The sequence below is a fragment of the Culex quinquefasciatus genome, chromosome 1 (assembly GCF_015732765.1).
Source record: "Culex quinquefasciatus strain JHB chromosome 1, VPISU_Cqui_1.0_pri_paternal, whole genome shotgun sequence".
Taxonomy (NCBI): Eukaryota; Metazoa; Arthropoda; class Insecta; order Diptera; family Culicidae; genus Culex; species Culex quinquefasciatus.
This window is the reverse complement of record NC_051861.1, coordinates 1,506,629-1,519,192: the sequence shown is the minus strand read 5'-3', so window position 1 is coordinate 1,519,192 and position 12,564 is coordinate 1,506,629. Positions and strand designations below refer to the sequence as shown.

The window sequence follows — 12,564 nt, the reverse complement described above, 5'->3', positions numbered from 1 at the left end:
AGAAGCGAGAGAAAGAGATTTTTTGAGCTTTGAGGAATGAGAGTAAAGTGAGATGAGAGTCGGAGTTGGGCTTGGGATAAATCCAAGTTGGCACATTGTTTGAGCAAAATTGAGCAAAATGATGGTCAATATTTGCATGCGCGTTTGCGATTTGTTTGCGATAAACATGCAAAATTGACCAACAACCAGACAAGCGATCGTTAATCAGGTTAGTCAAGCAACTAAGTAACGATCACGATAGAGCTTGCTAAACAACGTAAATTAATTGGGTGGGTAATCGAACGGATTGTCAAACCAAAACGACCCAGAAAATTTTGCGCCAACCAAAAACCAACTTTCCTTTTTTTCGAACAAACTTTGCTTAGGGGTTGGTATAAACAAATCGCGAGTTTGCACTTTGCAATTGCAGTCACGGAATCCGTCCATTCGCAGTCCGTCCAAGTCGGTGCAATAAATATACTCTCGCGGTGGCGTGCGGTATTTCGCGCATCGCTTATCGATTCTTTTTACACGGAAAATGTGGAAACGATTTGTGGCGCGGCTAAATCGGAAGGAAATGTGAACGAACGGCTCAATCGGACGAAAGCAACGTGGCGAGGAAGGAATGATGAGTGCGAAAGTGATTTTCCTTGCAATGCTGTCGTGTTTTGGGAATTGAAATTTATCAATGCTCAAACTGTTGAAGACAATGACTTTAGACAAATGGTTACGATTTTCGTTCGGATGTTTCGAAAAGGTCTCACTCACAAGTCACAATTTATTCCATCAGCATCTCTCGTTACATAAACGTAAACTAGGTCTCAGCGAAGCAAATTTCGTGCAGAAACTAACGAAAGTGTCCCCGAATCGCAATTTCCTTCTCCACCAGAAGACGCTAGCAGAATTCACAATTAGGCGGGGCTTTCGGATCATCTTGCGCGGAAGAAACGCACTAAAACTACTTTCAGATGAAACGTGTATGAAATGTTTAAAAATAAGTCTCGCCCACACAGGAATGCGCAATAACAATAAATAACGGAAACAGTCTTGCAGTAGAGTGGATGGAAGAGGTTTCACTTGACGAAGCGTAGATCCAGAATTTCACCTCCTTCCAGTTCCAGATCGAGTGGCGTCGAATCGAGCTCCACCGGATCGCCGTCGAAGCTCAGCTTGATCTCGCCGGGAGCGCACTTGAGCTGCTCGGCGCACTTTATCACCACCAGCTTCATTTTGCGATCCTTTTCGATTTGAACCTCAAGTGGATGCTTCCAGCGATCGGATTGGACCTTCAACTTGATCAAGTTTTTGTTCGCCGCTGGTTTGGTCACGTTGGGACGATTTCCTACAAACAGGTCGGCGAGTTTGCCCTGCATTACGCGACCCGCTGAAATTAAATTGAATTAGTTAAGTTTGACCAAATTGATTCAGCACCGACTTACAGATAAACTGCGATATCCGATAGTTGATCGAGTCGGGCGTGTCTTCCGGGTTAATGATCCGCTCGTTGATGTCCAGTACCACGTGACTTGCATCGGAACCAGCTCGTTTCGCCAGCTGCTCAATTAGATCCGCAAACTTCTGGTGCTTCCGGTGGGCGAACCGCTCGATCTTACCCTCCCACTTGATCTTGAGCGAAAGTTCGTAGTTTTCCGAGTCAAACGACTGGTCCGCTTCCTTGACGGCCATCACGCAGTCCGCATCATCGTCCGAGTCCAAGTTTACCACTCCGGGAAGAATCAACGCCGGACTGTCAACCAGATTGATCAGTTCCGGCTCCTGCCGTCTCAAACTTCGCCTCGTCCCAGATCTCGTGGCTGGCAGCTGCGAATTGACGACGGGAGGCGGTGCCGCGGGAGCAGCCGGAACCTGCGGCGCAAACAAATTCGAATTGACACAAATGTCGAACATTTCATCCCGCAGCACTTGCAACTTCTCCGGGAACGTTTTGCTCCGCGACTTGCTGTGGAACTGCTTGGACAGCGTCGTGTAGCGCCGTTTCAAACCGGAAAAGAACTTTTTGTTGGAATCGGCAAAGGACTTGTTCTGGTTGAAGATGATGTCGTATTGCTTTTTAATTGCCGCGATTTGCTCTGAAAATAATTTAAATTCCATTGAATTTCAATTCAAAACCCAAAAACAAAGAAAATCTCACGTTCCAACCCGTCATCCTCAATCTCAACCACGGCGGCCGTTGGCATTCCTCTTTTCCTTGAAGCGATCGAAGACTGCGATCCGGAACCGGACTCGAGCTCATCCTCTTCCTCCTCCTCCTCCTGGGACATCACCGAACGCAACGAAGTCTGCGAGGTCGGCTTGTCGCGCTTCTTTTTCGGCGAAATCAGCTTGGGTTCTTTGTCCTTTTTGGTGCCGCGTTTTCCCTTGGTGGCCACCGGAAGCTGCATTTCTGCCTCGTCGAAACTGACCCCCAGTTCGGCATCATCCGACACGTCGTAATCATCAGTTTCTATCAAAAAAAGTGTTACTAAATAAATCAAACTTAAACCAAAAATCTGTGTACTTACTGTCTAAATAGCTGTTTAAGTTGTCAAAGACATCAAAGTTGGACATTTTAAAAGCGCAAACAACCCGGAATCTTTCCCGGGACAACGGTCATCAAAAGTCAGCTGCAGCAACAACCAAACAAATTCCTTCACAACAGTCAGGGGGTTTGCTGCGGGGGTCGAACGAATTACACCGCAAAGTAAGCGTTGAGATCAACTAGGGTAGGTGATCAGATTTTATGTTAAGGTGGGCTATTTTACCCCAACGGTGGGAAAAAAATAACTTTTATGGGAGCGTTCTTTTATTACGTAACGCGAAAAATCGGACTTTTAGACCCCCTCCCCCCCCCCCCCTCGTAACAAAATTTCCATACAAATTTTAAAAATTTTGTATTGAGCGTAACACGGCCTCCGACCCCCTCCCCCTACTGCGTTACGTAATAAAAGAACGCTCCCTATCTTTCACTCGCGAAAACACTGCAAATTTTTCGAAAACCATATTCCAACCATCTAAGTTGGTGTAGCCAACTTTCTAACGAAGACAATAGGTCTATTCCCGTACTTGCAGAATTGCAGAATTTCTGCAGCTTCTGCAGAATTCTGCAGCCAGCATAAGTCACTTTTTTGCAGCACGTTCCCGTACTTTTCAACTCGCTCTCTTCATCTCTCTCTTTTGCAGAAGTTCTGCAAGGAGAGAAGCCGCAAAACTTTTGCCTGGGTAGCGCGTTCCGGTACTTTTTCTGCAATATTGTACACAGTTGAGTGGATTTACTCAAATTGGGTATTGAAGTTTTTTTAAATTATTTCAAAACAATTAAAAAAATGGATTGACAAAAATTGTAATTGAAAGAAGTTTACCTCTAGAACGGGGACTTATTTTTTATGCAAATCAACATTTTATCTAAAAATCAAGCATGTATCATTTATTAAACTAGAAATTTATAATGCTTAGGTAGACATTTTATATCAGAAACAACTCAAAACTTTACATTAGGTAAACAATTTAAGAACTGAGAATGGCAGGTACATTTAAAAAACATAATTAAAAAAAGAAAAAGGTGTAATATAGGAGGTATATTTATATAGACCATAAATACATGTTTTAATAGAAAAATGTTTGAAAGATAACATAAATAAATTATGATTGGATTTCACATCGAAGAACAACGGTGACGCAGCGAAATTGACAAATAAAAAAAAATAATCACAAATTCTACAATTTTGAAACTCATAAATTTATAAATCTGAAAATTAAGAAATTCGTGATTAAAAATATAAAAAGAACTTTTTTCAAATTGAGGAACTTTAAAAAAATAAATCAAATATTAGAAAAATTTAAAAATGCAAATATTTATTTCAGAAAAAAAAACAATAAATCAGAAATTAAAAGCTTGAAAATTCAAATAATTAAAAATTAAACATTGAAAATTTCAAAAAAATCTTAATTTTCAAAATTCGAAATAAAAAATAAAGGTTTCTAACTTAAATGTTCCTAAACTTAAAAATTCAAAAATATTTAAATTCCAAATAAATGAGTCAAAAGTTTGAATATTTCAAAGTTCAGAACACCAAAAATTCAAAAGTCACAGTTTAAAAAAAAATAATAAAAAATAAAGAAACTAAAAAAACAAAAATAAATAAAATTTTAAAATTCTGTACATAAAAAAATGAAGACTCAAATATTTAAAAAAAAAATAGAAACAATTCGTACTCTATTTTCCGAAGAACGCGAAGAACTCGTCAAAATGTTCAATCTCTAAATCCTCTAAACCTGATTTTTTAACGACTCCAAAAAATGTACTTTTTGTGATTCAAGATGGCGCATTTAAGAATTTCCGAATTTTAGAATTTAAACTTCCTAAAATTTAAGAATTCGACTAAATTAAATCACATTTTTTGGTTCAAATAAGAATACAAATTGGTAGCACCGTTAAAGGTGCAATTAATTATTTGGCAATTAAATTTACCTATTATTTAAACACACATATTTAGTATATTCAAAAAGTTATCATTTGAATACTAAAAATTATCGCTATATCATTTACATTAATGAACACAAAAAAATCGTTCTCTATAAAACCAGACATAAAAAAAACTAACTTCCCAAAAAATCCATCAAATTAAAATATACAAACGTCTCTTCAAAAGACTAATTCAATTTAGTAATAATAAAACAAAAAAAATATTACAACTAATAATAAAATGCTTGATTTCACCCAAATTGCAAACTTTATGTAAGCGTGTACTCAACATCCATCACACCAACTTGCAGTCACTTTTCAACAAGAAAGAGAAGAGAGAGCTTGCAGAAAAGTACGGGAACGGTTTTGCTGCAACTTCTGTCTCTCTCATTGCAGAAGTTCTGCCTGGGAAAAAAGTTACTTATGTTGCAGAAAAGTACGGGAACGCTCTTCTGCCGATTTCGTGCAGAATTGCAGAATTCTGCAGTACGGGAATAGACCTAATGATGTATAGCAATATGAACTATTAAATTCTACACTCAAAGTCAGAAGTATCCCTCAAAAGGGTACTTTCAATCCTCAAAAAGGATACTTTCTATCCATTTTTTAAGTTCACCCGGCGTCATTCTTTTAAAAGGGTATGTCAAATTCAGTACATTTTCGATACCCTTTTAAAGGGTGACGACGGGTGAACTTGAAAAAAGGATACTTTTTACTTTGATATAAAAAAATAATGATTTTTTTAGAAAAATCATCCATCAAAACTGGTCACGACGACAACGCTGACCAACCGAGCAGACCCACGCGGACACGGGTGGAAAGAGAGAACGAAAAATAACGGCAAAATTCGAATGATGTGCAATGACTGGCAAAAACAAAAGTTCCGGGATTATTTTACTGAGAATTATAAAGAGAATATTGATAAAACCGACTTCTGAATAAACCGACCGCTTTAGAATCGATTCCAGGTGTCCCCGGATAATCAGGATCCTGGTTAAATTGGAGATTTTTTTGCAAAAATTGTTGTGGTTGTAAAATGGAGATATAAATCTAAATTTCAAAAAAAAATAAACATGGCATTTTTCAGAATGGTTTTCGTCCATACTGGAATCGATTCTATATGTCCCCTGGTAATCCGGAACATGATCAAATGGGATTTGATTTTGCAAAAATAGTTGTGCTTTCAAAATGGAGATAAAAGATATCAATTTTGAAGAGAACATGATGGCATTTTTCATATTGGTGTTTGTCCGTATTGGCCACTTTAGTACCGATTCCATGTGTCCTGGGGAATCCGGAACATGGTCAAATAGAAGAGCCATTGCAAAAATAGTTATGCTAGTAAAATGGGGATAAAAATCGCAATTTCGAAAAAGCATAATTATGGCCATCATCTTGAATTTACAAATTCTATGTAACTTTAAAACATGTTTGGGGTTTTTGTTGAGGTTACATTCAAATTCGACTATCAAAATCAAAATCTGGACCATTTTAGCTAGGATTAAGGTCATATTGCAAATGCAGATTTCAGTATATTTAAGACTCTGAAAGGTATAAGGAAGTATAAGTTCTGCGTTGAGCGGATAATCAATTTCCAGGCTTAAGTGATCCAATAATGCAAGAGAATTTGAAATATGATTTTTTCTTACTTTATTAACACATTTTTTCTTACTTTATTAACACAATTGGTGTTTTAAGAATGTAAAAATTAAACACAATATCAATGAGATCACAAACATCTCAGCAGCATATCGAAGCTCGATGACAACTTTTGCTTACAATAAGGACACGTTCCGATGGATATGGCGAAGAAAGTTTTGCTTTCCTTCAACGATAGGAACCACTGCAACAACAAGAAAAAATACATTTAAACCACTTAACTCTACAAGCAATCCCCAATCAACCCACCTGCTTCATACAATCGATGTGAAACACCAGCGAGCACTTTTCGTTGTCACAGCTGACGATCGGAATCTTGCCCCTCTCGTCCCGGTGCGACATACAGATGCCACAGTCGATCGCGTCCGCCTCGTCATCGGTGCGCATCGGAAACGACATGATCTCGAAAATTCGCAGCATGTTCGTGTACACGTCGCTGTCCGGATCCCAGTCCTCCAGCTTGCCGTTGTACTGCTCTCGCAGCAGTTCAATCTCGTCCGTTGGCCCGATGAACGCAACCTCGATCGAGGACGGCTGCAGAGGGTGCAGCGAAATCTTTAGGAACACCTTTTGGCTGAACTTGATGATGCGCCATGTGAGGCGCGTGTCAACCTCCGTCGGATCTACCACGTAGCAAAGCTGATCGAGTGTGTTGAGGTTGCTGTAGAATTCTTCGAGCTGCTCTAAAACTCGAACGAATTGCGTGGTGTGCGCTTCCGGTGCCGCAGGGTACATGAAGAGCTCCACGGACGAACCCAAATCCGGCAGGCTGTGCGAAATGACCGAGAAGGTCGTTTCGGAGGCTCGTGCCAATTCTAAAAAATGTTGATCGTCCCCTTTGAATCTGGATAATTTAAGCTGCGAAAGCGAGCTGTTGATGTGGACTTGGCAATGGTGCTCCTTTTTCAACTGTTCAAGTTGGCTCAAGATGGCCAGGATGGCGGAAGCATCCGGATTGGACTCTTTCGCTGGTGGCGTAGTTCTACCAGTTAGGAAGTTTATCAAATTTTCCATGTATTCATCTAGTGTGCCGTTTTTGGAAACCTCTTCAGTGTTCATTAATTGCAACGCATCGAAAACAGCAATTTTCATATTATCAAGTTGCGGGAAATCTGGTAAAATAATTTGCAGCTTGAATCGCTGAAATATAAAATACGAAAACTTTCATTCAACATTTTGGAAGAAGTAGTCCGGATCTCAGACAAACTTGAATTTTGATGTGAAATTTATTTCAAATCAACATGTAAAATAAGAGGAGAAGCTTTTGCTTTACTTATTTTCAGACATCTGCTATAATTAATTTAATATTGAGTAAATAGAAACAAACTTAGTTAGAGGAATTCGATACCAATGAATTTGGATTTTTTTATTTCTCCTGTAGCCAAATTCAATTTATTTATTGAAAAAAAAAATAATCAGAAGCGAAAAAGTAAGAATCTATGACATTTCCCCGAAACCCACATTCCCGAAGAGACATTTCCCCGAATTCCACATCTCCGAAAAGACACTTCCCCGAAATGTCATTAACCCGAAAATTATTTCCCCGAACAATCCATTTCCCCGAACGGCCACATCCCCGAATGGCGACTTCCCCTAAAAACCATTTTCCCGAATGGCTAAAACGAAAAACGAAACTATTGGCACTACGCCCCCCGGGGCATGGCCTTCCTCTAACGTGGGATTTCTGCTCCAGCGCCTCTGACGAGACAGGAGAAACCGGGACCGACGTTTTACTTCACCATCCGATAGAAGCTCAGTGGATAAGGCGGGAATCGAACCCGCGTCTCATAGCATCATCGGGATCGGCAGCCGAAGCCGCTACCCCTGCGCCACGAGACCCCCGAATGGCTACTTCCCCTAATTTTCCACATTCCTGAAAATCATTTTCCCGAATGACCATATCCCCGAACGGCCATTTCCCCGAACGCCACTTTCCCGAACCCGGCCGGGCGTGTATGGCCGTTGCCCAGAACCGCGCGCGGTCCTGGGCAACGGCCATACCCGCCTGACCGGGTTCGGGGAAGTAGCGACCAAGGAAGTATCATGTCCACAATTGAACGTTCAAAAAATTCCGAGCTTCACTTGAATTTTGAATATTTAAATTGATGTAAGTGCGACAACTGGCCAGAGGGATTTCAGGTCAGAACGTGTTTGACAAACGTTCAGGCCCGACTACCGCAAAATTTGTAGTTGTTACTCGGGACCTTGGCAACCAAAATCAACCAAACTTCGGGACAATGCACAGAATGGTCAACCAAACAAAACGTGTTTGGCTCTTTTTTCGTTTATTCAAGGCCAAACATTAAAACGCGTTTTTCTCAGAACGGCAAAGAGCGACAAACGACAAGATAACACAACAACGTCGATTTGATACATTGGTCATTTCGCAAAAAATGCATTTAGTTGAAAATCAAATTACAGTCCAGACTCGATTATCCGAAGGCCTTGTCAAAAGTTCATTTCGGATAATCGAATAATAAAAAAAAAATTAGTCGTCTTTTTGTTTGGCTGTCGAGTCCCTAAACTACTTAAAAGTGATTTAGTAATTTTAAATCTAAAATGTCAGTGATGAAATATTCAAAAAATGCATTTTGTAATTCAATAATCAACTATTTAGATTTAATTGAAAGGGTTGATCGCAAAACTCGATTTGGACGTAAAAAAAATTTGTTCATAGCCTTCATCCAGCTAAAATTGATAAAGACAAATCAGTTCAGTTAAACAACATCTAGAACAAACTGAATCCTGCGCATCGAGTCCTCGCATAAAGCTATCGTGCTGTTCAATCCTTAACACGTAGATACCGTTTTGGAAAATTTCCTTTGCTGAAAATCGCCGCTACAAAAGAAAAATCTTTTTTTTATGGAACGTGGATGATCTCAATATCCCGCACTCTTGAAGCGTCCGCGTGGTTTATGGATGGCCTTCTACGGTTATAATCTTAAAAAACACGTAGGAGAATTTAATATTAACGTCATACTTTTATAAAAAAATCCCAAAATAACAATTTAGTTTATATAAAGGATATCATTCGGGCAAATTGATTTTTCGGTGAAGTAACCATTCGGGTATATGTAAATTCGGGAAAACGACAGTTCGGTAAAATGGCCATTCAGGTAAATGTCATTCGGGGATATGGAATTTTCGGGAAATTGATTTTCGGGGATGTGGAATTTTCGGGAAAATGATTTTCGGGGAAGTCGCACTTTCGGGGAAAAGATTTTCGGGGATGTGGAATTTTCGGGGAAATGATTTTCGGGGATATGGGATTCGGGAAAGTGGGATTCGGGGATAAGGGATAAAACCAAAAGTAATCGATAAAAAAAAGCTCCGTAAATATGTCAAGTCAAACCATGGGCAACCAAGTGGGCAACCTGCGTTTAGGAAAAGTTAAGAATTAACTTAAGTTGTTCTACGACGGTGTTATGCATTCGACCTCCGGCTCTGACTCCAATGTTTGTTTACTTACACCGGCAACATAACCAACAAAACAGTTTTCCTCAATTTCTGCGATAAATGGATGGTTTTGTAAAAACTTGAACTTTGCATCACAAAACAGTGACATTTTTGATGAACGCAATTTACTTCTTCCGAAAACTTTTACTCAAAAACTGATAAATTTTAAATTTCAAAAAATCACTCGACTTGTTGATACAAACTCTTTGATGACTTTCGACCTGTCTTTCACAACCGGTCGAAAGTGGAGTCTCAACGAAATACGTAACGATTTTAAATGTTTTAAAAACTGTAATCAGACCATTTTGCAAAAGGCATATCATTGTTTATCACAAAATGTTGCTGTGTTATAAAATAATATTATCAACTTTTTTTTCTTCAAAATCCTCTAACCGTTACGTACCTTTCGGTCGCGCCCCAAACGTAAATAACGCGACTCAGCAGTTTGACATAACCGCAAAAAGAGATAGATCTTTTGCAGCAGGTGAAATTTTGAGCAAAAACAAGTTTGTTGTTTTCGTGCGGAAGAGTTTTAAACGCGACAGAAAATGGAACCGCAAGTGTCGAACGAGATTAAAATTATTGTCAAATGGAGCGGCAAAGAGTTCCCGATAGAAGATTTGACCGATCAGGACACAGTTGCTGTGTTAAAGCACGAAATTTGCAAAAAGACACAAGTGAAGCCGCCGCGGCAGAAACTTCTCAATCTTAAGTACAAGGGTAAGTGGGGAGAAAAATTTGTTAATCTAATTACGATCTGCCGGGTCGAAAAATTTCCATCTCACGTGTTTTGACAGGAAATTTGTGTATGAGATCATCGGTTTTGGAAATTTCATGGAAATTTTCTTTCCCAGTATGGAAAAAAAATAAATTTGTAGACACAAGCTTGCTCAGTTTATTTTTTTCTCTTTTTCTTTTTGAACCCTTTCTGTCTGTATTCTAATAAATAAAAATTACTCAATTTTAAGTAGTTCCTGTGCAAAGTCAAAAACATCTTAAAAATGGGTGTCGTCCCACATTCCGTAACACTACGAAATCGAAAACATTTTCCTTAGCATTAGCATTAGCACGTTGAGGATGCCCTTAGAAAAAGAAATAAAATCGCTCCAGATTTCTAAAGGAGGTATTAAACTATGACGATTTTACATAAGAATATTTTTTTCCATAGTTGATAAATCTTAAAATGTTGATTTATTAGCGGAAACGGTAAAAGTGTTGAGAATTAGTCCGGCGATTCTCAACCTTCTTCTAGGCCGGTACCCCCTACCATGTAAATCATGTAGGCCCGGTACCCCCGTTGAGAATCGCTAATTAGTCCAACGACTTGGAGTGATTAAATTGGCCTACCTACCACGCGATGCATTTTGAGCGGAAATGTGAATAAAACGTACTTACCTGTCTTGTTCGTTTTTTTTAGGCAAAATGCATAGCGTTCTAGGTTATTCTGCAACTCCAAGCTAAAAAAATCGTTATCTCAAGATAACGTTTGAATTCGCCCAACAAGAAACAAAATCTTATGTAAAATCGTCTGGGGAACACAACGGCGACGCATGTATTTCGAAAAAAATGCATGTTAAGTTTTCAAATGCGCAAAATACAAAAAAGTCTGTTTCTTATCGAAAATCTGATGACGTCATTGTTCTATCATTTAATGTTTCCAAGATACGGTCATCTGAAAACAGAGTTTTTTTTTGGAAAATTGTCGGAAGTTCCGATCCCAAAAATGAAGAAATTTAGGATTCTGGCATGATTCGATATTATAAACAGCTCCACAAAATTTGAGCATGATCAGAAAAAGATTTCGATTTCGAATTTGTACTTTTTTGTGTACAGTTGGCGCGAAATGATCCATATTAATCCTTGCTTGATGAAGAAGTGTTTATTTAACTAATTGCACTTTAACAGGTAAATTCGCCACCGACGAGGTGCGTCTCGGTATGATGGAACTGAAGCCCAACTTCAAGCTGATGATGGTGGGTTCGCTGGAGGCGGATATCGAGGAAGCAGCTTCGAAGCCGGACGACGTCGGAACGGTAATCAACGACCTGGACAACGACGACGACGACAAGGTTCCGCTGGAGAATAAGGAAATTTATTTGGCCAAAATTAACAAACGAGTCCGCGAGTACAAAATCAACGAACTCAACCCGCCGCGTGAGGGCAAACGTCTGCTGGTGTTGGACATTGATTACACTCTGTTTGATCACCGATCGGCGGCGGAGAACGGTTCCGAGCTGATGCGGCCGTATCTGCACGAGTTCCTCACGTCCGCCTATCAGGATTACGACATCGCCATTTGGTCGGCCACTTCAATGAAGTGGATCGTTGAGAAGATGAAACTGCTGGGCGTTTCATCTCATCCCGATTACAAGCTGGTCTTTATGCTGGACTCTGAGGCCATGATCACCGTACACTGTCCGATTCGTGGCGTTATTGAGGTCAAACCATTGGGGGTTATTTGGGGCAAATACGAGCAGTACTCGTCCAAAAATACCATCATGTTTGACGACCTGCGGCGGAACTTTTTGATGAACCCCAAATCGGGACTGCGCATCAAGCCGTTTGCCGAAGCTCACCTGAACCGGGGCAAGGACAAAGAGTTGCTCAAGCTGTCCAAATATTTGAAGGACATTGCGGCGCACTGTCCGGACTTTAACGAGCTGAATCACAAGAAATGGGAAAGCTATAAGCCGAAAAAGCGTCGCGAAGCGACCGACGAGTAGTGTGAGTGGGAGGAAGACGGGAAGGAGATCCGGCAGTGAGTGAGTGCGCGTGTTGTGGTCTGGATTCGTTTCGAGCTGAATTGCCTTATTCCATTAATGCTTTAATTATGAACTTAAAAATCCTTATCCTTAATGCAAAACAACATGAACAATAAAGATATCGCATTTTAGTTTAAATTTGAAATGGTTCTTAAAATTTGTATCACATTCCCTTGATTATTTGAGTTTTTTTAAATTCACTAACGCTAATGCCTAACAACAGTTATCAACTTATCGTGCGTATCG

General features: G+C 39.7%; 3 protein-coding genes across 3 annotated transcripts; 1 reads left to right on the top strand and 2 right to left on the bottom strand.

The window, feature by feature from the left end:
* Positions 1 to 743: 743 nt before the first annotated feature.
* On the bottom strand, positions 744 to 2,657 carry LOC6032071. The gene is made up of 4 exons (XM_001842685.2): positions 2,502 to 2,657; positions 2,132 to 2,443; positions 1,419 to 2,069; positions 744 to 1,363 (listed from the first exon to the last, which is right to left on the bottom strand). Exons 1-4 carry the CDS (start codon positions 2,545 to 2,547, stop codon positions 1,053 to 1,055), a joined length of 1,320 nt encoding a protein of 439 aa, XP_001842737.2. The 5' UTR covers positions 2,548 to 2,657; the 3' UTR covers positions 744 to 1,052.
* Positions 2,658 to 6,099: 3,442 nt separating this feature from the next.
* On the bottom strand, positions 6,100 to 9,791 carry LOC6032070. Its single transcript, XM_001842684.2, has 3 exons — positions 9,570 to 9,791; positions 6,350 to 7,240; positions 6,100 to 6,284 (listed from the first exon to the last, which is right to left on the bottom strand). The coding sequence occupies exons 1-3, from the start codon at positions 9,663 to 9,665 to the stop codon at positions 6,171 to 6,173; spliced, it is 1,101 nt and encodes a 366-aa protein (XP_001842736.2). The 5' UTR covers positions 9,666 to 9,791; the 3' UTR covers positions 6,100 to 6,170.
* A 206-nt stretch (positions 9,792 to 9,997) lies between these two features.
* Positions 9,998 to 12,456, top strand: LOC6032069 (ubiquitin-like domain-containing CTD phosphatase 1). Its single transcript, XM_001842683.2, has 2 exons — positions 9,998 to 10,276; positions 11,462 to 12,456. Exons 1-2 carry the CDS (start codon positions 10,105 to 10,107, stop codon positions 12,277 to 12,279), a joined length of 990 nt encoding a protein of 329 aa, XP_001842735.1. The 5' UTR covers positions 9,998 to 10,104; the 3' UTR covers positions 12,280 to 12,456.
* The last annotated feature ends 108 nt before the right edge of the window (positions 12,457 to 12,564 follow it).